The sequence below is a fragment of the Elephas maximus genome, chromosome 27 (assembly GCF_024166365.1).
Source record: "Elephas maximus indicus isolate mEleMax1 chromosome 27, mEleMax1 primary haplotype, whole genome shotgun sequence".
Classification (NCBI taxonomy): domain Eukaryota; kingdom Metazoa; phylum Chordata; class Mammalia; order Proboscidea; family Elephantidae; genus Elephas; species Elephas maximus.
In genome coordinates, this window is record NC_064845.1 from 14,128,335 (window position 1) to 14,153,756 (window position 25,422).

Sequence of the window (25,422 nt, forward strand, 5' to 3'; positions counted from 1 at the left end):
ATTTTACCCTCAAGAGGAAAAAAAACTCAGAGGAACACGGTGACTTGTCCAAGATTACACAGGGCAGTGGTAGAGCCAGGATACACATTGAGATTTTCTTACTGCTGACCCCAAGTTCCTCCCGCTCTTCTGTTTCCCTGAGCTTCTGACTCACTTAGGATCTCTGAAATGACATGTTTGTCCTTACTGTCACTTAGCCAAAAGTAAATTTCTTCAGGAAAAATGAAATTAATGCCCACACCAGCCATCAGTAAGCATGTAGCAAGTGTCTTTAACATGCCATCATTGGTGATTTTCGTTAAGATTAGTGAGACCCTTGCTTCTCAAAGACTGGTTCTCAGATTAGCAGTATCACCATCACCTCAGAACTTAGTAGATAATATAGTATCAGGCCCCAGCTTAGGGCTGTGGAATCAGAATCTGCGTTTTGCTAAAATCCCTGGGTGATAGTTAAACGTTTGAGAAGCACTGATTGAGAACTAATGGTGTCACAGAGTGGCATGGTTCATTTCCAAGTCACAAGGCTCTATATCTAGATTGAAATAGCATGATCACCCACCTCATTTCTAACCACCAAAATCATGTGAGAGATGGAAATTTTTTTTTTTAAGACTTGAGTGTTCCCACCCCTGCTGTCCAGGTTTGCATTCAAGGTCGAAGCAAGAACTGATCCTACTTGGCTTAACAGTGACAAAGAATGCTCATAAAATATGATGGAAATGGATAAGGGGTGATTGGAAGTGGTCAAATAACATTCCAGAATCTTCCAGTCTCCATATCACTTAGCAACGTACAGTATATTTCACAGAGTATAAAATGTGTAGTTGTACCACTGCTTGTCACCTTCCAGATTAGATGTTCCGTTGACTGGAATATCCCATAGCCAAACTTTTAACAAGTCGGGTCAACTCTAGTTGCCAAACATATTGTTAATCCATCCTTGTCCTCATAATCTTGTTAGCATGCCAGTCTAGTTCAGTTCACTATCATCTCTCACCTCAACTATTACAAGTTTCTTCTCTGGTCTCCCAGTGGCCCATTCTCCCTACCCTAGGGTATGTTCTTCAAACAAGCAACCAAGGTCACTAACTGTTCAAAAAGTTAAAATCAAGCCCTCTCACTTGCCTGCCTAAAGCCCTCCCATAGTTGCCAATTAGATCAAAGTCAAATTCTTTACTACGGTCTACAAGGTTCTTTATAATATAGCCCTTGCCTTCTGTTCCAACAGCATTAAATTCAATGATTCGCCTCACTTAGAGTTCTAAACACCTGACTTTTATGCTACCCCTTAAGTAGGACAAACCTTTAACCCAACTTAACGGCTATCGTGCTAGCCATTCCCCCTGCCTGTAAAATGCTTTACTCAGATCTTCACATCTCTGGTTCTCTTTCGTTGCTTAGACCTCAGAGCAAATGTTACTTCCTCAGAGAGGACATCTCTAATTAAAATGTCCCTCCACTTTTGGCCGCTCTGTATTCCATTATTTTGTTTTATTTTCTACAAAACACTAACTAGTGTTTATACTTTGAAAGTTTATTTGTGTACAATTTTATAGTCTCTCTTTCCTCTCACCACGAGTTTCACGAGGCCAAGGGACTTCCCTGCATTGTTTACAATTGTGTTCCAGGCCTAGAAGAGGTTCTGGCACATAGTAGGTAATCCATAAATATTTGTTGAGTTAATACATGAACATTATCTTTTTTCATTTTTTCTGCCTCACTTCAAGTACTAAGTGCTCCTCTGAGTCATTAAGTGGTAAAATTAGAAATCAAATAGCTTTCTTATATTCATTTGCTTCCTTAAAGTAATTAATTACCTCTTTGGAATAGAATCAGCTGTAATTATAGTAGTTTCATAATTTGCAAGAATTTTGAAATGAATTCATTAGAATACAGGCTCTAGTAGATAAATCTATTATAGCCTTCACTGGTTGGAACCAAGGTACCTGGATAAAGACATCAGTCTCGAGTACAGTATTTCTTCAGGCAAATATGAAGTACTTCCTATGCACACCTTGCCATTGGTGGCGGCGAGTATTCTACAGAAAGGCTAGTATCGGAGACGTCACTAAAGTTTATCAGCTATGAAGGTATAAATGCCAAAATATTTCCCACACTGAGCTAATCAGCTTCACTTTAAGGCAGAGGAGTAATAATGACATCAATAAAAAAAATGCTGCTTTTTAAAATTACAAAACAATTCATTGGTCTTTGTTAAAATCCAAGGAAACACATACAGAATCACCTACAACCCTTTCATTAAGAGAAAACCAGACTTATCATCTTGGGATATAGCCTTCCACTTTTTTCTTCCGTGCATATGAATGTTTTGGGCTTGTTTACTAAGTGAAATTATATTGTAGATTCATGTCCTTGTCAATAAATATCTTTTCCTGCAAAGCATTCCATTATGATGAACATCTTTGTAGCTAATCTCAACACATCTTCCATTTTTTCCTTAGGAGACATTCTCAGAAATGGAATTATGAGTTCAAAGAGCATGGTTATTTAAAATATTTTGGTGGTTTTTAATTCATGTTGATAAACTGACTTCTGGAAGGGCTGTGCTAATTTACATTCCCAATATGGAGTCCCTGGGTGGTGCAAATAATTAAGTGTTGGACTAATAACTGAAAGGTTGGTTCAAACCGATTCAGAGGAGCCTCAGAAGTCAAGCCCATTGATCTGCTTAAAAAATGTCACAGTCTTAAAAACCCTATGGAGCAGTTCTCCTCTGCACACGTGGTGTCACTATGAGTCAGAATAGACAATATCGACGTAGGTGAGTCCTTCCCTCTGCGGCCCCAAATATTTTGGATTGTTTTTTTCTGTGTGCCTCTACTTCTATCCGGGTGTTTCAGTGACCCTGCCAGAGTCATGCCATCACCACTATTATCAGCACGGCATCATGTTCTTCACAGAAGCAGTGCGAGTGCGTGTATGTGTGTGTGTGTGTGTGTGTTTCAGTTTTCTACCTGCTGGTGTAGAACAGCTAATCTGGCTTGTCTAGGAAAGCTGTAATTAGCATTCCGTTAGGGCTGGATTCAGCTGTCAGAGCTGTGCCCTGAATTTCAAAAATGGGTGGTAATTTCCATAAACATGCCACTTCGAATACATGTAGTGAAGGGAGTCCAGTATTTTTTTTTATTGTACTTTAGATGAAAGTTTATAGAACAAACTATCTTCTCATTAAAGAGTTAGTACGTGTACTGTTTTATGACATTGGTTAACAACACTACAACATGTCAACACTGTCCCTTCTCAACCTTGAGTTCCCTATTACCAGCTTTCTTGTCCCCTACTGCCTTCTAGGCCCTGCCCCTGGGCTGGCGTGCCCCTGTGGTCTTGTTTTATGGGCCTATCTAATCTTCTGTTGAAGGGTAAACCTCAGGAGTGACTTCATTACTGAGCTAAAAGGGTATCTGGGGCCACACTCTCGGGTTTCTCCAGTCTCTGTCAGGCCAGTAAGCCTGGTCTTTTTTTCTGAGTTAGAATTTTGTTCTACATTTTTCTCCAGCTCTGTCTGGGACTCTCTATTGTGATCCCTGTCAGAGCAGTCGGTGGTGGTAGCCGGGCACCATCTAGTTGTACCGGACTCAGTCTGGGGGAGGCTGTGGTCCATTAGTCTTTCTCTTGTGAAGGGAGTCCAGTGTTTCATTCGTCGAAACAAAAGTGTGGGCAATTAAATACCGAAAAACTTGGGCTAAAATACTCACCAAAAAAGAGGCCTAGTAGGATCTCAAAAATCCCATATCCTTTACAAAGGTTGGTAAAAGCTTTTTCTATGGATGAGAGCCATTTGTAACAAATGAGTGGATCCAGAAGGCTTTTTCTGAACGGTTGCCATGAATGAAAATGTTCTAAATGCAAACAATCAATAGTGAGGGCCCCGGACTTTTATTAAGGTTGTGAACTTTCCCATATTAGTACAAAGGCTTCGCAGACCATTCACGTGTTCAACTGTTTATTTCACTGAGTGCTATATAACGCAGACATCGTGCCGTGGATGGTGCATGGTATAGTCCCTTAGTCCCTAAAAGTAAACCAATAAATACAATCTAATACAGTGGTTCCCAAACTTGGCTGCACATTAGAATCACCTGGGGAGCTTTTAAACATCCTGATGCCCTGTTTGCACCCCGGGCCCATTATGTCAGAAAGTCTTGTGATGAGAGCCAGGTGTCAGTGTGTTTTTAAAATATTACCAGATGAATCCAAATTGCAGCAGTTTAAGAACCAATGACTCAATATGACAGAAAGAGCTACAGCTCTTATTCGGCCCAGGAGAAATCATGGGAGACTTCCCTGAGGAGGTGACCGGGTTGTATTTTGAAGGAAGAATTGGTTCTTTCCGTTGTGGTTTGGAATTCAACGCCTGCAAATGCCACAAATGAATCCCACGCAAACAGAAACAGAAAACCCTTTGGTATGACAATAAATAATCACCTTCAGATAAATGTTCTACTGCTGGTAAAGAGTTAAATAGTTGACTATATATATTCAAATGTCACTCCCAATATTGATATCCTCTGGTCTTTTTTTTTTTTTTTTTCCTCTGCATGGCTTTTAACACTGAGAACAATACAAGGAAGAAAAGAAAAAAGAAAATCTCAGAGGTGCAGTCAGATCGCCAAAGCTGGCCTCAAGCAGACACGCCAAGACAAGTTCTAGAGTTACAACCAGGATGTGGCATCAGTATAAGAGCAGGTTCAGACTTTACTGCAATCTCATCTTTTTGGTAATGTAGGAAAAATATAGTTATCCCCTTTGGCAAAGTTTATTAGAGCTCCTCTCCCCCTTTTCCCTCCCCACTTGATAAAGACAATGTGAAACGAGAGAGACGTGTGGCTCATGGCTCCATCACTGGTCATTTTTGGTGTTTAAGGCAGATACACTGCAATCAGCCATTGATCTGTTCACTGTCATCCTGCTTAAATCAATAATCTATTAGTCCCTTTAAATTAGAGTCAGATTCATCAAATGCCCTTGAGGCCTCAAACATTTAGCTCCTTACTCCAGGCATTATCAGTCTATGAAATAATAAAATTTTTACACAAACACTCTGCCAGCTCAGCAGACAATGTGTTGGGTATTAGCTCATTCAGCGATCTCAGGCAGGTCAAAAAAAAAAAAAAAAAAAGCAGTTTTTAGACCTCCCAAGGGGGAAAAGAGGCTTGTGTCATTCCATAAAACAATGGCACTCCATCCATCCTGATGCCATGTCAGTTTGGGAAAGCAGTCTTTGAGGAATAACTTGGATCTGGTTTTTGCCTCCTGCTTTTATTTATTTCCTGGCTTACTTATTGACTTATTCAGTTCTGTTTGGTTACTGTATTCCCCAACAAGCAGCAGCTTCCAATGTGACACCCAAACTGCTAAGCAGATGGGTTGCTTGCTTCATAAAGGAAAGGCCAAGTCAGAGAAACTTCTGTTTCGGGAGAGTTGGATGCTCAGCTCTGTGGGTCCCAGCCCAGAGCAGGATCAGCACCAGAGATGCTGAGATGGGGGGCTCCTCTGGGGCCCGCCACATGCAAGAGGAGACGCGGATCTTAAGAGACACAAGGCAGGAACCAAGACTGCACTCATGGAAGCTTCTAGCCCATATTTTAAAACCTCGCCATCCCTACAATGTAGAGATGACTGTCACTGAGGAAAACAAAGCAAGAACTACCTTCCTTGTAGGAAAATAAGTCCAGGGACTCTTTCACTTTTAAATCAGGACTATTCAAAGTGCGGAGCCCTGGTGGCGCAGTGGTTAAGATTTCAGCTGCTAACCAAAAGGTTGGCAGTTCGAACCCACCAGCTGCTCCTTGGAAACCCTGTGAGGCAGCAGTTCTACTCTCTTCTATAGGATTGCTGTAAACTCAGAATTCATTTGACAGCAACGGGTTTGGTTTTGGTTAATTCAAAGTGTGGCCCCCAAAAGCAGCAGAATCCCTGAAGGTGGGGGTGGGGGGATTTGCTTTAAAGGAGTGATTTTCAGCCTATTTATGGGGCAGGGCCCTCTTTTTCTTTCCTTCTTTCTTTCCCCATTTCTCATCCTTCATGGATTGATAAAATTCAACAAAAATGAATCTCTAGAAAAAAGGATTTAAGAAACAAAGGCGTCCAAAAATCAAACTCCCAACTTATTTAAAAAAAAAAAAAAAGATTTCACAGACATAAAATGACTGTCAGATTGCTGTGAAAGCTCGACACTTGCTCTCAGTTTCTGCATTTATCTCGCTGGGGACTGGCAGCAGGCGGTTCCTGAAGCAGCACCCGTCCAGGAACGGCATTCTGAGGCCTCACCTATGGGAATCCGAACTGGGTGGCTGTTTGCCGACAAACCAAAACAAAAACCACCCTCAACAAAACCTCCACCTGGCTGTACGAAGAAAGACACAATACCGGCGCTCCCACCGTCAAAGCTTTCTTACGTACTGCCTCAACTCTGGGGGTGGATTCTTTCCCCCCCAAAAGCACACACATACACACAAATTAATGTTACCTGTGAAAGAGGGCTTGACACGTAAGAACTCAGCTCACCTGAGAAAACACAGTATAAATGTCCTTGTTGTTACAACACACCTGAGTGCCATTTAAACACACACAGTTGCCAACAATAGCTCCTTTCACAATTCCTAGCATGCTTCGAATTTTTCTAAAGGTTAGATTAAGTAGCAGATACCGTTTTGTTTTTTTTTAGAGAGCACCTAGTATATATGCGCGTATGTGTATATATATATATATTTTTTCTACACCCCCCCCCCCCCAGCCCTCTGTGGGAGCTAATTCATTGCTGGCTAAACCATGTCGACAGATTTCAGAATTTCATGTTGGGTCTGATTAGCAGCGAGCAGGCATCATGCATTATGAAAGCCCTGTCTTTTTACCAGAACCTTCCACGATTAAGACACGATTTTAATGCATTCTCTGGGCAGCTGAGCCTTAAAAGAAAAAGGAATTGTAAAGCAAAAGGCATTTCCTGCATGGCCCCGGGGGAATTTGGAGCCCAGAGCTCCGGGTCCCCTGTGGGAGGGCGTAATTTCAGCTAATTAAGGGAGAAGAGCAAAGTGTTGCGTTTGGTCAGAACGTTCAGTTGGGCTTCATTTTTGTTGGCACCAAAGACAGCTGGTCTGGATTTTTTTCCCCCGTTTTCTGTGGATTCACTGCAGGATTTGCAAGGCCCACAGCTCACATACATTAGGGGGAATGTCAAAGGAAACGACAAAGTTCAACTAAAGTACAAGTAATTAGAAACAGTCCCCGCTGCCTGCATGTGCGCATGCGTGTGTCGCCTGCTCCTGTAAACGTTTTATTAAAAAGTAATTTACATGCCTCCAAAGTTTGTGTGTGTGTGGGGGGGGGGAAACAACTCCATACTGTCGCTCATTTAATTTTCATGTCCCCTCTGCGTGCGGGGGTCTGATTGTCATCATCTTTCAGGAAAAGCGATTTGTTTCCACACACGTGGCTTTGGGAAATCTGTGCATTGCATTCTGAAATTAGGTAATTGCCAAACATTAGAAAAACTCTATTTTGAAATGGCCTTGCCTAACTTCGCCGCCGCTGGCTTTGTTATTATCAAGCAGATCCAAGATTAGTCCTGGGTTTGGAGCAGGCCAGGGAGGGAGGAGGGTGCGGGCGGGGGAGAGAAGGAAAACACCACCTTTGAGGCTTTGGCAGTCTTGACTCAGTAACCTGCCCATGACCCTGCAGGAGTGTGTGTTTGCCCGGGTCAGCCGGTGTCCTGGCCTAGGGCTGGAGCTGGGTTATGAGAGTCCCTGCTATTCTGACCACACACGCAACAGGTGCAGGACATGGGCAGGGGGCAAGGAGGGGGGCTGGGGAAAGACTTTGATTTTGGAGTGCTTAAAAAAAGCCTTGCTTCTCAAAGTGTGGGTCCTGGACCAGCAGTGGTCAGCATCACCTAGAAGTCAGAAATGCAGAATTCCAGGCCCCACCTGCTGAATCAGAAGCTCTGGGAGTGGGGCCCAGCAATCTGTGTTTCAATCCAGGAGGTGGATGCTCAAGTGTGAGTACCACTGAACTCAATGCTTCTCAGTGTGGTGGAGAATTAGTGTCAGCTTCACCTTTACACAGGTATTTACGAAATACTTCACACTTGGTTGAGTACTTGAACCTCAAAACAGTGCAGTAAGATCTTCAGACTGTGTGTGTTCACCATAAACCAGAATTCTTCTTTCTCTCCCACGAAATTTTACAGTAGGTGTTATGTGGCAGTGGGTTTAAGCTGCACCACAAAAGCCTGAACTAATAGTCCAAAACCAAACCAAACCCACTGCCATCAAGTCGATGCCAACTCATAGCGACCCTATAGGACAGAGTAGAACTGCCCCATAGAGTTTCCAAGGAGCGCCTGGCGGATTTGAACTGCTACCTCTTGGTTAGCAGCCATTGTGCTTAACCACTATGCCACCAGGGTTTCGGAACTAATAGTATCTACTACTTACTGAGCACTTTAGGAGTCAGAATCAACTCGACGGCTACAGTTTTTTTACTGAGCACTTACTATGCACTCGAGTCCCTTGGTAGTGCAAACAGTTAACCCACTTGGCTGCTAACCAAAAGGTTCGAGGTTCAAGTCCACCCAGAGGCACCTCAGGAGAAAGCCTGACGACCTACTTCCAAAAAATCAGCCAGTGAAAACCCTGTGGAGCACAGTTGCACTCAGACACACATGAGGCCACCATGAGTCCAATCAACGGCAACTGGCTTTACTATGTGCCAGGCCCTGTGCTAAGTGCTTAAAACCAAAAAAAAATCCATTGTTGCCAAGTTGACTCTGACTCATAGCGACCCTATGGGATGGGGTAGAACTGTGAAACTATAGGGTTTCCACAAGCAGCAGCTGGTGGATTTGAACTGCCGACCTTTTGGTTGTATTAATTTATGTACTCCTCCCCAAAACCATGAGGTGAGGGAGCAAGAATTCTACCTTGGAATTAGAAAATTAGAAAACACGACAACGCTGTCTGCCTTTATAAAATAGACCTGAAAGAGCTTAAAATGCAATCACTGTTATTTCCCTAAAACCCTCAGCTTTTTAACTTCTTCTTTTCTACCTCCTTCATTTCTTTTCTTGACCAGAGAGATCACTGGGTATGGTCTTGTCAGGCCTACTCACTCAAGTTTGAGAACCAACGAACTGCATGCAACTGCCTTTCCAAACACTGGTTTTATTTAAGAGATGGTAAAATCTGACAAAATAGGTTGGGCCTTAAAAAGAAAGAGAGTGAGACCTGGGATCCACTAATCACCCTGTATTTTAGCTACAACAGCCTGGGCTTTGGGCCAGCAGGAGAAATTATTTCTGGGACAGACTTTTACCATGGGAAGTGCTGTCATATTTTCATAAGGGACCATGACATGTTCAACACCTACATTTCATTTTTATAATACACTCTCTCGCTTCAAGGAACACATTCAAGAGTTATCTCATAGGTTGTTTTGTGTGACGTTTTTAACAGATGACGCCTTATATCACTATTTTCTGGGACATACTAAGATAGCTTATAACAATAAATTCTTCCTTAAAATCACTTAATAGGCCGACACATCTAACTACTTATTAGTGATCTGAACCGGGAGGCATCAGAAAAGGAACTGCAATAAGTGAACAAATGCTGCAAGGGGTCTCGGGAGTCAGTACAGATGAAGCTAATTACATTGCAATATTAAGGTCCCCCTGAAGAGTTTATCTCAAAGCCAAATGATTCAGTTTTGTATTTCACTTCCAACCAGTAGTCTCACAATCTTTCAAAAGGCATTACTGCAGGAATAAATGACATGCTTTTATCTGTTCAAGTTTCTTGCCTGCCAAATAGATTAAAACAGAAGCATTCAAATGTCTAGCTCGGATACCTAATTCTCTACTTGATAGCAGCCTTACAGAAAAGTAGTGGGAGAAACTTTTTGGAATAGTTAAGGAAGAATACAATGACATTATGCTTTTTCACAATGGGGATCCTTGGCACTCTTCTGAGATCTGATAGAGTTCACCAAATATGGATTATACCACAAGTTAATCAAACCTCTCTTCTGCCACATCTTTCTCCCTTGAAGCAGCTCTTGGATTCGAACCGAAGATCTTTCGGTTAGCCACTGAGCACTTAACCACTGCGCCACCAGGGGTCCTTGTGTTTCTTATCAAAATAATGTTCTGCTTACTTGGTTACAAGTTTGCTGCAAAGAAACTGGTTTTTGTTTTGTTCTGTTTTACAGTTACAGACTCATACTAACTAAAACCAAACTAAATCCGTTGCCATTGAGTCGATTACGACTCACAGTGACCCTATAGGACAGAGCAGAACTGTCCCATAGGGTTTCCAAGGAATGGCTGGTGGATTAGAACTGTTGACCTTTCGATAGCAGTCTGAGCTCTTACCCACTGCACCACCAGACTCATACTGGCCACCTCAAAATGACTTTGAAACTAATTTAACCCACACGATGTGGGTTTTCTTGGTTACTAAAAAGGAATAAAACACCATGAGCCAGCATAAAGCTGTATGTAGGAGGTGATGGGAATGACATGGCCTGTACTGCCAGATGGACCCAGATTTGAATCCTTCTGCCACTTACTGCAGGAGCCTTGGTGGCACAGTGGTTAAACACTCAGCTGCTAACTGAAAGGTTGGTGGTTTGAAACCACCAGCTGCTATACTGAAGAAAGATGGGGTGGTTTGCTTCCGTAAAGATTACAGCCTTGGAAACCCTACGGGCCATTGTATTCTGTCCTATAGGGTTGCTATGAGTAAGAATGGACTTGACAGCAATGGGTTTGGTTTTAGTTTGGTTTCTGCCACTTACTAATTGAATAGCCATAGAGTTTTCTTCAAGGAGCCCTTGTAGGGAAGTGGTTAGGTATTTGGTTGATAACTGAAAGGTCGGGGGTTCGAACCCACCAGCCCTTCAGCAGGAGAAACACTGGCAGTCTGTTTCCATAAAGATTTATAGCCTTGGGAGCCCTATAGAGCTGCCCTACCCCATCCCATAGGGTCACTATGAGTAGGAGCCGATGTGATGGCACTCAACGACAGAGTTTACTTCTCTGAACCTTAGTGTCTCCTTCTTGAAAATGGGGATAACCCTAAGCTTTCTGTCAGCCAAAAGGAGACAGTATTTGCAACCTACCTTGCACAGAGTAAGTGCTCAGAAAATGATAGCTCCCTCCCCCTATGACATTTCCCTTCCTCTTTTCTTAATCTAGGGCAGTGATTCTTAAGCACCTTGGACTTTGCCCCTCAAGGGACATTTGGCAATGTCTGGAGACATTTTTGGTTGTCACAGTGGGGAAGTGCTAGTGGCATCTAATGGGTGGAGGTCATGGATGCTGCTAAACATCTCACAATGCACAGGACAACATGCTGTCCCTAACAACAAAGAATTATCGGACCCAAATTATAAATGGTGACGAGGCTAAGAAACTGATCTAGAGTAAGGATGCTGCTTGTGGGAAACTCTGGGACAAGGAACGGGGACAGCAAAGAAAATAATTTCCTGTGGCTCTGGAGAAGTGGGAACCAACCGTGTAGTCCTAGAGGGTAGAAAGCATAAACTCAGTTCCTGGTTTGCCCTCTTACTCCACCCACCCAATGTGTCTAGTCAATCCTATAGAACAGAGTAGAACTGCACCACAGGGTTTCTAAGGCTATAAATCTTCACGGAAGCAGACTGCCACGTCTGTCTCCTGAGGAGCGGCTGGTGGGTTTGAACTGCAGACGGCTCAGTCAGCAGCTGAGTGCTTAATCACTGTGAATTTCAGGGCTTCTTGCCTCCTACCAGCAGTCATTTATTTAACCTTTCTGACCCTCAGTTTCCTAATCTGAAAAATGAAGATAACAAGGATGTTTGCTACATCACTGGGTTTATGCTTTTTAAACTATCAAAACAAAACAAAACAAAAAAACATTGCTGGTAGAGTCGATTCTGACTCATAGAGACCTTATAAGACAGAGTTGGACAGCCTCATAGAATTTCCAAGAAGCGCCTGGTGATTTCGAACTGCCCACCTTTTGGTTAGCAGCCCTCTATAAATACATACAAAAATCACGGTAACGCTGTATTATTATTTAGGAAAATGTAGGTAAGCCGATATTGTTATAACGTGACTAATATTGTTATCATAGATGCTATGGATTAAACTGTGTCTCCCAAAAATATATACTGTAAATCCTGACTCCTATACCTGTGGATGGAGCCCTGGTGGCACACTGGCTAAGAGCTCAGCTGCTAACCAAAACATCAGCAGTTCGAATCCACCAGGCGCTCCTTGGAAACCCCATGGGGCAGTTCTACTCTGTCCTATAGGGTTGTTATGGCAAGGACGGATACCTGTGGATAGAATCCGATTTAGAAATAGAGTTTTCTTTGTTATGTTAATGAGGCCATCTCAGTATGGGCTGTGTCTTAATCCAATCACTTTCAAAGTATAAAAAGGGGTGATAAGGCACAGAGAAAAGCAAGCACAAACGGGAGGAAAGATAAGGCCACACAGAGATCTAGAGAAGCTGAGTCAAGGATTTTCCCCCAGAGTGGACACAGAGTGCCTTCCCCTAGAGCTGATGCCTTGAATTCAGACTTCTCGCCTCCTCAACTGTGAGAAAATAAATTTCTGTTCATTAAAGCCCCCCACTTGTGGTATTTCTGTTACAGCAGCACTAAGAAACAGACACTGGAAGATGTCAGAAACATCTCTAGAGTTTAGTCAAATAACAGCATTACAGCAATAGTAAGAGCTAACATTTATTAAGCATGTAGTTTGGGCTACCCTCCATTCAGTTCTAAACATTTTACATATATTTACTCATTTAATCCCCACAGTGACCCAATGAGATCGTTAGTTTTAATATTCCTAATTTTACAGGCAAGAAAATAGAGAAAAGGGCCCTTGGGTAACTTACCCAAGGCCATGGAGTTGGTAAAGGATGAGCAGGGATTTGAACACAAATGGTCCTGGGTTCAAAAAGAAAAGGTCTGACCCAAGTGTTGAGAAAAAAGAATGACATCCTCTCCTGTGTAGGCTCGGAACTTTTTTGGCTAGCAGCTATCCCTGGCAGCAAGTTTTAGAATATAGAGCATATGTCTAAGTCAGACTGACAGACAGATATACACAGTTATCCTAGCACAAAACCAAAAATGAAGCCTGAAAGTTAAAAAGAAAGAAGCAAAGGAGTCAGAAATCACGCCCTTTTTTTCTTTCCAGTCAGAGCAATAAAGTAGGAAAGTCCCCCAGAAGTAAACACAGGAATTAGAAGGCACACACAAACACACCCACTAACCCCTCCCACATCTTCCCTGCTGAGAAACCAACCCCCCACAGGCAGAATGGCAGCAGCTAAGACCTAGGTTCCAAAGGCCCTTGGCGTTGGCCCAAGGGCGTATGACTACACACTGTCAGGAGCAATAACTCAGGCCAGTGTGGCATGCACAACGGGCCAGCTCTGAGCTCTGCTAAGAGGGGTGAGGGGCTCTCTCTCGCCTAACCAGTTGCCATCCAGTTGATTCCAACTCATGAGGACCCTATAGGGCAGAGTAGAACTGCCCCATATGGTTTCCAAGGAGTGGCTCGTGAATTTGACCTACTGATCCTAACTCTTAACCACTGTGCCCCCAAGGCTCCGTGAAATGTTCCCTTAACCAATGTCGATTTGGCACGAGAATGAAAGCAATACCCAGAATTTAGAAGTTGTGCCATAGGTCTTCTGTTATTGTCTACAGAACTGGACCACCCCAAGGAAGGAGCTGAATTACTATTCTTCCCAAGCGGATCTCGGTGGGTGGGAAGAGTGAGTAGAAGCAGGAAGGCAATGAATATCCTTACTCCACCTTCTAGTTGACGAATACAAGGACTTTGTTTTTGCAGACACTGAACATAAAATGTCAGTTCAAAAGGATACTATTTTCATCTGAAAAGATATTTCATCTGAAAAGATTCTTAACTTTCTATATCGAACCGTCTGGATTACAGACACGCTGTGACACTGTTAGTTGTTTTTTTTTTCTTTCATACCCGTGATTTCTCACCATTTCTTGATATGACAAAGATAGAGGTTTCCAACTGCTTTAGTTATTAGCCCTTAAAAAAATAATTGCTAAGGAAAATTTGAAAAAAAAAATAATTCAAAGACGTGACACCAATCTCCCAACTGTGGGCAGTTCCTAAGGTTTGATCTTTCTCCCATAGTTCTTCCTCAGGGAACTTGTCCACCTTTACAGACAAGTTGGTTGAGTGCATGAGCTCTGGAACCAGTCCGTCTTGGTTCAAATCCTAACTCTGCTACTTACTAGCTGTGTGACTTTGAGCAAGTTACTTAATCTCTCTGAATCTCCATTTCTTATTTGTTTTCCTTCTTTATTTTATTGTGCTTTAGGTGAAACTTTACAGAGCAAATTAGTTTTTCATTCAACAATATACACACAAATTGTTTTTTTACACTAATTGCAATCCCTGCAACCTATCAACACACTTCCCTTCCACACTCCAATTTCCCATTTCCATCTGTCCATTTTTCCTGTCCCTTCCTGCCTTCTCATTGCTTTCAGGCAGGTGTTGCCCTTTTGGTCTTGTATACCACGATTGAACTAAGAAGCACATTCCTTACGTGTGTTATTGTTTGTGTTATAGACCTGTCTAATCTTTGGCTGAAGGGTGAACTTTGGGTGTGGCTTCAGTTCTGAGTTAAAAGGGTGTCGGGGGGGCGGGGGAGGGCTATAGTCTCGGGAGTTCTTCCAGTCTCTCTCGCATCAGTAAGTCTGTTTTTTTTTTTTTTTGGTAAATTTGAATTTTGTTGTACTCTCTCGTTCTGTCTGAAGGGACCCCCTACTGTGATCCCTGTCAGAGTGGTTGGTGGTGGTAGGCAGGTACCATCTAGTTCTTCTGGGCTCAGACTGGCAGAGGCTATGGCACTTGTGGCCCATTAGTCCTTTGAATTAATATTTTCCTTGTGTCTTTGGTTTTCTTCATACTCCTTTGCTCTGGCTGCGATAGGACCAGTAGACAGCTGCTCACAAGCTTTCAAGACCCCAGACGCTACTCACCAAAGTTGGATGTAGAACATTTTATGAACTTTGTTATGCCAATTGAACTAGTTGACCCCCTCAACCATGGTCTCCAGCCCTCAGCTGCAGTAACTCAGTCCCTCAGGGTGTTTGAATGTGCCTATGAAGCTTCTATGACTTTGCCTTGATCCAGTTGTGCTGACTTCTATATTGCATACTGTCTTTCCCTTCACCAAAGTTAACACTTAGCTACTATCTAGTTAAGGATTTCTCCTCTCCTACCCTCCTCTCTCTCATAGCCATCAAAGATTGTTTCTTTCTGTGTGTTAACATTTTCATGATTTTTTACAGTAGTGGTCTCATACGGTACTTGTCCTTTTGTGATTATTTTCACTCAGCATAATGCCCTCCAGATTCATCTGTGTTGTGAGATGTTTCACGGATTCATCATTGTTCTTTATTGTATGTACTATCATTTGTTTATCCATTCATCCATTGATGGGCATATAGGTTGTTTCCATCTTTTTGCTATTGTGAATAATGCTGCAAAGAACATGGATGTACATATATGTCCATTCATATGACAGCTCTTATTTCTCAAGGACACATTTCTATGAGTAGGATTGCTGGATCGTACGGTATTTCTCTTTCTAGCTTTTTAAGAAAGCGCCACAGAGCTTTCCATAGTGGTTGTACCATTTTACGTTCCCACCAGCAGTGCATAAGAATTCCAAACTCCCCTAAACCTCTCCAACATTTGTTATTTTCTTATTGATTAGTACCAGTAATGTCAAGGTGAGACGCTATCTCAATGTAGCTTTGATCTGCATTTCTGTAATGGCTAATGATCCCATTTCCTCCTGTGTCTGTCACCAACCTGGATGTCTTCTTTGTGAAGCGTCCATATCCTTTGCCCATTTTTTGATTGGATTATTTGTCTTTCGCTGTTGAGCTGTTGCAGTATCTTATAGATTTTAGAGATTAGAACCTCATTGGATATGACTTAGACACGATTTTTTTCCCCCATTCTGTAGTTTCTCTTTTTATTCTTTTGGTGAAATCTTTTGATGAGCTTAAGTGTTTAATTTTAGGCACTCCCAGTTATCTACTTTACCTGCTGATGTTTATGTATTGTTAGTTATGGTGTGTATCCTATTTATGCTGCGTATTAGGGCCCCTAGCGTTGTCCCTATTTTTTCTTCCAGGATCTTTATACCTTTATGTTTCATATTTAGGTCTTTGATCCATTTTTGAATTAGTTTTTGTGTATGGTGTGAGATACTGGTCTTTTTTTTTTTTTCTTTTACAGGTGGACATCAAGTTTTGGCAGCACCATTTGTTAAAGAGATATCTTTTCCTCCATTTAATGGACTTTGGGACTTTGTCAAAGATCAGCTGACCATAGGTCGGTGGATTTATGCCTGGGTTCTCAAATCTGTTGCATTGATCTATGTGTCTGTCATTGTACCAGTACCAGGCTGTTTTGATTACCATGGCTGTATAGTAGGTTCTGGGATCAGGTAGTGTGAGGCCTCTTACTTTGTTCTTTGTTTATAATGCTTTATTTATTCGGGGCTTTCTCTCCTTTCTATATAAAGTCAGTGATTAGTTTTTCCATCTTGTTAAAGAAAACTGCTGGTATTTGGATCAAGATTGCATTATATCAGTAGATCATTTTAGGTAGAAACTGACATTTTCACAATGTTGAGTCTTCCTATCCATGAGCACGGTATGTTTTTCCATTTATGTAGGTCCCTTTTGGTTTCTTGCAGTAGTGTTTTATAGTTTTCTTTGTATAGGTCTTTTAGGTCCCTGGTTAGATTTATTCCTTTTATTATTTTTAAGGGCAGTTACAAATGGTATTGTTTTTCTTATTTCCTTTTCAAAGTTCTCTTTGTTGGTGTATAGGAATCCAACTCATTTTTGTATGTTGATCTTGCACCCTGCTACTCTGCTGAATCTTTCTATTACTTCTAGTAGTTTTCTTGTGGAATCTTTAGCATTCTCTATGTATAGGATCATATCATATGTGAATAGGGATAGTTTTACTTTTTCCTTTCCAATTTGAATGCCCTTTGTTCTTTTTCTTGCCTTACTGCTCTAGCTAGGACTTCCAGCACAATGTTAAATAGGAGTGGTGATAAAGGCCATCCTTATCTTGTTCCTGTTCTGAGAGGGGGATGCTTTCAGCCTTTCTCCACTAAGAATGATGTTAGCTGTTGGTTTTCTATAGCTGCCGTTTACTGTAGTGAGGAATTTCCCTTCTATTCCTATTTTGAGAGTTTTTATCAGGAATGGGTGCTGGACTTAATCAAATGCCCTTTCTGTGTCAATTGAGATGTTCATGTTATTCTTTTGTTTTATTTATGTGGTGGATTACGTTGATTGATTTTCTAATGTTGAGCCATCCTTGCATACCTGGTATGAATCCCAGGTATGTGGTGTATTATCATTATTTTTTTTATGATGCTGAATTCTATTGACTAGAATTCTGTTAAGAATTTTTGCATCTATATTCATGAGAGATATTGGTCTGTAATTTTTTTTTTGTGGTGTCTTTGCCTGGCTTTGGTATCAGGGTTATGCTGGATTCACAGAAGGAATTCGGGAATATTGTCTCCTTTTCTATGCTCTGAAATAGTTTTAGTAGTACTGGTGTGAGCTGTTTTCTGAATGTTTGGTAGAATTCTCCAATGAAGCTGTCTGAGCCAGAGCTTTTTTTTTGTCGGGAGTTTTCTTTTTTTTTAAGCTACTTCTTCAATCTCTTCTCTTGTTATGGGTTTGTTCAGATTTTCTATCTCAGTTTGTGTTAGTTTAGGCAAGTAATGTGTTACTAGAAATATGTCCATTTTCTCTAAACCCATAGGTTCTCAAATCTGTTGGAGTACAATTTTTTCATAGTATTCTGTTACGATCCTTTTTATTTCAGTTGGGTCTGTTATAATGTCTCCTGTCTCATTCCTTATTTGGGTTATTTGCTTCCTCTCCTGTTTCTTTTGTTAATTTGGCCAATGGTTTGCCCGTTTTGTTGATATTCCAAGAACCAACTTTTGATCTTGTTGATTCTATTTTTTTTTTTTTCTATTCCCTACTTCATTTATTTCTGCTCTAATCTTTATTATTTCATTTCTTCTGGTGCCTATAGGCTCCTTTTGCTGTTCTCTATTTGTTCAAATTGTAGGGCTAACATTTTGATTTTGGCCTGTTCTTTTTTGATGTGTGTGTTTACTGCTATAAATTGACCTCTGAGCACTGCCTTTGCTCTGTCCCAAAGGTTTTGTTATGATGTGTTTTCATTCTCATTTGATTCTAGGAACTTTTTTATTTCCTCTTTGGTTTCTTCTATGACCGAGTTGTTTTTAAGCGAGGTGTTACTCAGTTTCCATGTATTTGATTGTCTATCCTTGTTCTTCCTGTTATCGATTTCGACTTTTATGGAGTTGTGATCGGAGAGGATATTTTGTATTAGTTCAATCTTTGGGATTTTACTGAGGTTTGTTTTGTGGCCTAAAATGTGGTCTATTCTGGAGAATGTTTCATGTGCGTGGGAAAAGAATATATACTTTGCTGCGGTTGAGTGCTCTGTAGGTCTGTGACATCCAGCTGTTCAATTTTATGAGCCTCGATTTCTGCATGTATAAAACAATAATACCACTCACATTAGCTTGTTGTGAGTGTTGAATGAGAACAAATCTAAAGCACTTATCACAATGCTTGGCACATAAGAGTACTTTGTTGTTGGATGCTGTCGATTCCAACTCATAGCAACCCCACGTGAGACAGCAGAACTACCCCACAGGGTTTTCTTGGCTGTAATCTTTATCAAAGCAGATCGCCAGGTCTTTCTCCTGCAGAGCCACTCGGTGGGTTTCAAACTGCCGACCTTTTGTTTAGCAGCAGAGAGCTTAACCGCTGCACCAGCCAAACAACAACAATAACAAAAAACCCCATTGCTCTCGAGTCGATTCCAACACACAGTGACCCTATAGGACAGAGTAGAACTGACCCATAGGGTTTTCAAGGCTGTAAGTCTTCACGGAAGTAGACAGCCACATCTTTCTCCCATGGAGTGGCTGGTGGGTTTAAATTGCTGACGTTTTCGTTAACACCTGAGTGCTTTAACCACTGTACCACTAGGGCTCCTTAATGTTATATAAGCACAGTTATTATTATTATTACTGTCTCAAGGATCATCTTTGTGCTGACAAATCCCAGTATTATTTTTCTTCCCATTTTTCTCCAACTCATCAGTCTCATATCTTGATTTGCTGACCTTCGCTTACATTTAGAAATTTCCTCTGCTGGGTTTCTCCTACTCACCCCCACCCCCTACTTAAAAGAAACAGCCTAACATTTAACTTCTTCCTTTTTCTCTCAAAATAATCTCCCCTCCTTATGTACATAAGAGATTCTCTACAAGCTAATATGAGTAGATCAAGTTATGTCAGCTTTTCCTCCTTACATTCTCTCTCAACCATCCCTTCCTTCCCAGCCTCACAGGCATTCCACCCTGAGCAATGCAACCACTCCCTCCCTCCTGGGTTTTGCTGGCCTAACCCCAATCCATGCTGCCCAGGACCTACAGAAACACTTTCTTTAAACACCTCATTACCACACTGCTCTCTTTGAGAGTTGATAGTTGCTCAAAACCCAACCTCCCACACCTTCGACTGGACCTGTGATTAGAGGGGTGAGGCCTCCCCAGGGCAGTGACGATCAGTTAACAACATCCAGCTGCTGACAAATATTTATTAAGCACCAAGCAGGGGCCAGGCATCGTGCTAAATTCTGGTTATAAAGAAGTAAGAAGACACTGTTCTCTGCCCACGCAAACAGACAACTAAAAATACAAGACATCTAAGATGGCCCAAGTGAGAGGAAGGATATGATGGATGTCCAAGGCTTCCATGACGGGGCACATTACCAGCACACACAACAGCTTTGGCTGCCTTGCCTTAAAAAATACAACAGCTGCCATCAAGGCTATTCTGATTCATGGTGACTCCACACATGTCACAGTAGAACTATGCTCCATAGGATTTTCAATGGCTGATTTTTTTAAAAGTAGATCATCAGGCCTTTCTTGAGGCATCTCTGAGTGAACTTGAACCTTCAACTTTTCAGTTAGCAGCTGAGTGACCATTAACCATATGCACCCACCCAAGGACTCCTATCTTCTAAGTACTCTAACTAGAGTGCCTGATACCTATAGCAGGTGCTCAAAAGCATTAGTTGCGGGGGGCGGGGAAGGCAATGGAAAGAATGAAATCTGCTCAGAAATCCTCATACCTCATCCCCTGTTGTCATCCAGTAGACACTATAGGAGTCCACAGAGACCCTATACGACAGAGTAGAGCTGCCCCACAGAGTTTCCAAGGCTGTAATCTTTACAGGAGCAGACTGCAATACCTTTCGCCATGGAGCAGCTGGTGGGTTCGAACCTCTCATCTTTTGGTTTGCAGCCGAGCACTTTAACCACTGTACCACAAGGGCTCCTTAGAAATCCTCACAAATGATATCAATGAAATCATGAGAGTTTCTGTCAACTTAGCAGAATCTACCAGCAACACACATTATACAGCGATGAATGATATGAAGTGTGTTTTCGCTCACATTACCACACTTGGTCCCTCATGACAAAAGTGTGACAAAAGCCAGGATAATTATATCAATGGTTTCATCTCTATTACTCACATGAGGAAACCTGAAGCTTACAGAAGTTAAATGACTCAGCCAAGGTCACATATTTTGGAAGTGGCTTGACCCAGAATTGGCCTCCTAAATCTGGACATAGGATTATTATAAAAAAGAACAAAAACACTCATTTATAGTTTAAATAGCCCTGTTAATTTTTTAACATTTGATGATAGGGTCAGGAAACTTTCTGTCAAGAGCCAGAGAGTAAATATTTTCAGCATTGTAGGTAGGCCATGCTAGCTCTTCACAGTGACCCAACTCTTCCATCGCAGCAGAGAGGCAGCTATAGACAAGACATAAATGAATGGGTGTGGCTGTGTTCCAATAAAACTTTGTTTACGAAAACAGGCTGTAGGCCAGATTTGGCTTTTGCTGGCCCCTGCTTTAAGATAAAGGAAATTAGAACTGTTCCCCCTTATAGTAACCATATATGTTACTATAAAATTCATATTTTTTTTCTCATTTTCAAGATAAAAACAGAGTATGATAGCCATGTGTCGCACAGATGTGGAAGTATTTTAAGGATGCTAATAATTTTTTTTTTTTTTAATATTACATTATGCCAAAACCGTGGTGGCACAGTGGTTAAGAGCTACATCTACTAACCAAAAGGTTGGCAGTTCAAATCCACAGGCGCTCCTCGGAAACCCTATAGGGCAGTTCCACTCTGTCCTACAGGGTTGCTGTGAGTTGTAATCGACTTGATGGCAATGGGTTTGGTTTTTGTTTTGTTTTGTTTAATATTATATTGTATTGTAAGGTCTAATTTCTTGAAAACTAACCTCATGTATCCATTTTTATTAGTTAGGGAAGGTTAACACATCTGCCATAAATACATTTTAAAATTCCTTCCTACATATTCTGTCTATCGGGATTATTTATCATGCCTTATTCCCTGGCCTAGAGCCAGGCAGAATATGGGAGTTTTAATACCCTTAATCCATTACATGGATTTTTTTAGAGTGCCATAAGACAAACTAAAATGCACTCTCATGGTCATATATGCAATAAACCTGATATGCCACTTAATATTTCATGTCCAATTTTATATTTCAGTTGTGATGCTTTCCAGCTTTCGGTGTGCAAAATGACACTGTTCCAGCCATCTTTTTGCTCTGATTTTTTCTTGTTTGGCAAACTCTTGACAATCCACAAATAATAAATCTCATTGCAGACTCTGGGGAACAAGTATTATTGCTCTCCAGTATTCTGAAGAAGTATTGAAATAATCGCCCACCAGTATATGCCACCCAGGCTATGGAAATGGGATGGATTGGCCATGTTTATTTTTATTAGGCCCTGTCACCTTGTTTTGAAAACTAGGTTGGAATTTATGTCTACAGTTAGTATGATAGCTGGTGTTCAAAGATGGTCCACTCAATGAGCCATATCTCCCGGGGTACAAACCATGTTGTGGGCACTTCCCCTAGAATCTGAGCTGCTCCTGTGATTTTCTTTTGACCAACAGAATGGAGCAAGAGTAATGATGGTTGGCATCTGAGGCTAGATCAGAAGAAGGCTCGCAGCTTCCATTTGGGTTTCTTGGAATTCTTATTCTGGGGGAAGCCAGCTGCCATGTAAAGAGCCTGACTAACCTGAGACTATCACGCTGCAAGGAAGCCCAAGTCACAGTAGGAGGTCTTGTGGAGAGAGAGAGCGAGGTGCTCGGGCAGCCTCCAGCTGTTCCAGCAATCTCGGTTGAAAAACTAGATATGTGAATGGAGAAGTCATCTTAGACATCCAGGCTAGACAAGCTTCCAGATGACTCCAGCCCCAGCGCCATCAATGGCAACCACATGAAAGACCCCAAGTGAGACAGAACCTTGCAAGCTAAAAATAAATTGCTTTTGTAAGCCACTGAGTCTTGGGTGGGTCTGTTGCATAGCAACGGATAACTGAAACTAATCCTATAATTGTTATTAATTGAAGATTATTATGGAGCCATCAAGAATCTGTGAAAAGAACCCATCTCAACTCTTCCACAATCTAATTGTTATATTTGATGTTACATGCACTACGTAAGCTACGTGTTCATCCCTGCTCATTATAAAGGCAACTGAAAGATTCTATCCAAAAATAATGAATTAAGAAATTCTGGGTAAAAGGAGCATGATCATTGCTCAGCTATAAATTCAAAGGCTATAATGATTAACATATCATGGAATAAGGCTTTGTAAAAATAATCAACAGTAATGCAATGGGTCTTTTTTCCCTCAAAATGCTTATTAAACTCACTCACATCCACCCGGGCCCACATGGGGATGCCACCTGCCTATCACCTGTGCACACCCTCTTTTGAGATGCAGATGTCTGTTTATAGGGTTGTTATATTTTTATGTGTTCCTCCAGGGGACAGACCGAATTCTCCTCCCCGCACTGGACATTGTGACTCGAAATAATAGGAAAGACCTGCAGGTGATGGGCCATAACGCTCACTTGATAGCCAGTAAAGGAGGGTTTAGATCACTCTCTCTCTGCTACCTTTCGTGAAACATCTGTTTCACATGAGCCCATTAAAAGTGCACACATCTGTAAATAATAAGCCCGTGTGTGCACATAATTTAATGAATTAGGACATAAAAAAGAATTGAACAGTAGGGGCACAGCAATTAGAGTAACTGCCCATTTTATTAAAAATGTATTGTTTCCAGCTTTTACTGGGAAACCCTTTTATTATTGTGAATTCTGAGGCTTCCAACCTTCTCCATCCCCCCTCCCCACAAAGAAAATAAGAGTTTATTTTGTGTATTTGGCAGAGAGAAGGAAACTCATCATGTAAAGCTGAGCTGGGAATGTCTGAATTGCTTTCTCTAGTAAGGTGATTCAGAGGAGGTGGGTAACCTCTCTATGCTTCTGAATCTTTGTCTGCAAAATGGGGGCAATAATAGCGCCTCTCCCTACAGGTTGCAGTGAGGATTAAATGACATCATGCATTTTAAGCATCTGGCGTATAATAGGACACCTTGGTGGCGTAATGGTTAAGTGCTACAGCTGCTAACCAAAGGGTTGGCAGTTCGAATCTGCCGGGTGCCCCTTGGAAACTCTATGGGGCAGTTCTACTCTGTCCTATAGGGTCGCTAGGAGTTGGAATCGACTCGACGACACTGGGTTTGGTTTTTTGGTTTGGTGTATAATAAGCACTTAATAAATATTAATTGTGATGATAGTGACTGTTTCATTTTCATAAAAATCAATCACAGCTTGAAAGCATGTGGGGGAAAGCAAACTTGGGTTCACGAGATTCTCTTGACTGTTCTGGTTTTATTTTTATTTTCTGTCTTCACTACCATTTCCAGGAATGGACAAAAAAAAAAAAAAAAAAGGTGCGACAATGTCCTGGTGAACAGGAAGTACCATCAGAAAGGGGTCAGTGATGGTTGGCTGGCAGAATTCTCTCACCTTCTATGTAGGAGTCCCCGGTTTAATTCCCAGCCAGTGCACCTCATTTGCAGCCATCACCCGTCTGTCACTGGAGGTTTCCTTGTTGATAAATGGATTTCAGTGGTGCTTCCAGGCTAAGAGGGACTGGGAAGAAAGGCCTGGTGATCTTATGAAAATCAGCCAACAAAAACCCAATGGCTCATGGTAGTCCAATTAGCAACCGATCATGGTGATGGCTCAGGATGGGCAGTGTTTTGTTCGGCTGTACGTGGGCTCACCAGGAGTCAGAGGATGGCTCGAGGGCAGCTAACGGCAACCATCAGAAGATCTATGCCCACGATACCAAAGCGAGTGCCGGAAGCTGAAGGAAATACTCCATTGTCGTAATATTTTTAGCCAGTTTCTGAGCTAACACGTTATTCATAAGAACTTGCCATGAGCCACCTTGAGTCTTCCAAAGTTTTTGACAGCCCCTTCAATTTACTTCAGGCGTTTTGGGAGACTCAAAAATACATAACTTAATAAAGGCAGAGACCTCCTGAGGTGTTCTGAATTTCAAGTCCGTTTTCACTGATGTACACCCAACACATTTCCTGAGCACCTACCCAGCGTACCAGGCACTGGATTTCAAAGCAGAGCCCACACAGAGGAACAGAAGGTGCTTGTGGGGAAGATAACAAGGCATTTTCTAGAATAAAACCTGAGGCTATCACAGAACGCTGCCTGTTTCCCTCAGCCTCCTTGAAGCTTGTTAAACCCACTGCTGTCGAGGCGATTCTGACTCACAGCAAGCAACCCTACAGGACAGAGCAGAGCTGTCCCATAGGGTTTCCAAGGCTGTAAATCTTTACGGAAGCAGACCGTCACATCTTTTTCCTTCACGCAGAGCGGCTGGTGGGTTCAAACTGCTGACCTTTCAGTTAGCAGCCAAGTGCTTTAGCCACTGCACCACCATAGCTCCTCCAAGCTTGTTAAGAAGATGTAAAGCTGAGTTGAAAGTAGCTTGAAAATGTTGGAAGATGCTCTGTGTCCATTTGAAAACCAAGCAGGTGTAGAGCAGAGGAATAGAAATTGGATGCTACCACAATACGATTGCTACAAGGCACCTAATTTTAAGTCTAGCCCACTGGGATTCTGTGAAACCCTTGGCTTAGCTCTGCAAAATAAGTGCTAGCAAAAAAAAAAAAAAAGAAATGCTAAATCTTTGCCAGGCCCCAGGAAAGCTAGTTCCACCCAGAAGGAAAACAAGTTAAACAATGAGCGAAATCATCACCCTACAGTACTGTTTACATTCTCCTGCAGTCTATTTACTGTCGACATAAAGAGATCATTAGAGCT

The 25,422-nt window shown here is 41.8% G+C and overlaps 1 protein-coding gene across 3 annotated transcripts in view; it reads right to left on the reverse strand.

Moving 5' to 3' along the window:
- The window catches only part of RARB (retinoic acid receptor beta), a 195,253-nt gene that overhangs the window by 156,557 nt on the left and 13,274 nt on the right, over window positions 1–25,422 (reverse strand). The window contains exon 1 of one of the 3 annotated variants that reach the window (XM_049870930.1): window positions 12,909–13,117. The exons of the other annotated variants lie outside the window; for them this stretch is intronic. Within the exon in view, the coding sequence (XP_049726887.1) occupies window positions 12,909–12,918 (10 nt within the window). The 5' untranslated portion in view covers window positions 12,919–13,117. Of the gene's footprint in view, window positions 1–12,908; window positions 13,118–25,422 lie in introns of those variants that run through there. 3 annotated transcript variants of the gene reach the window in all.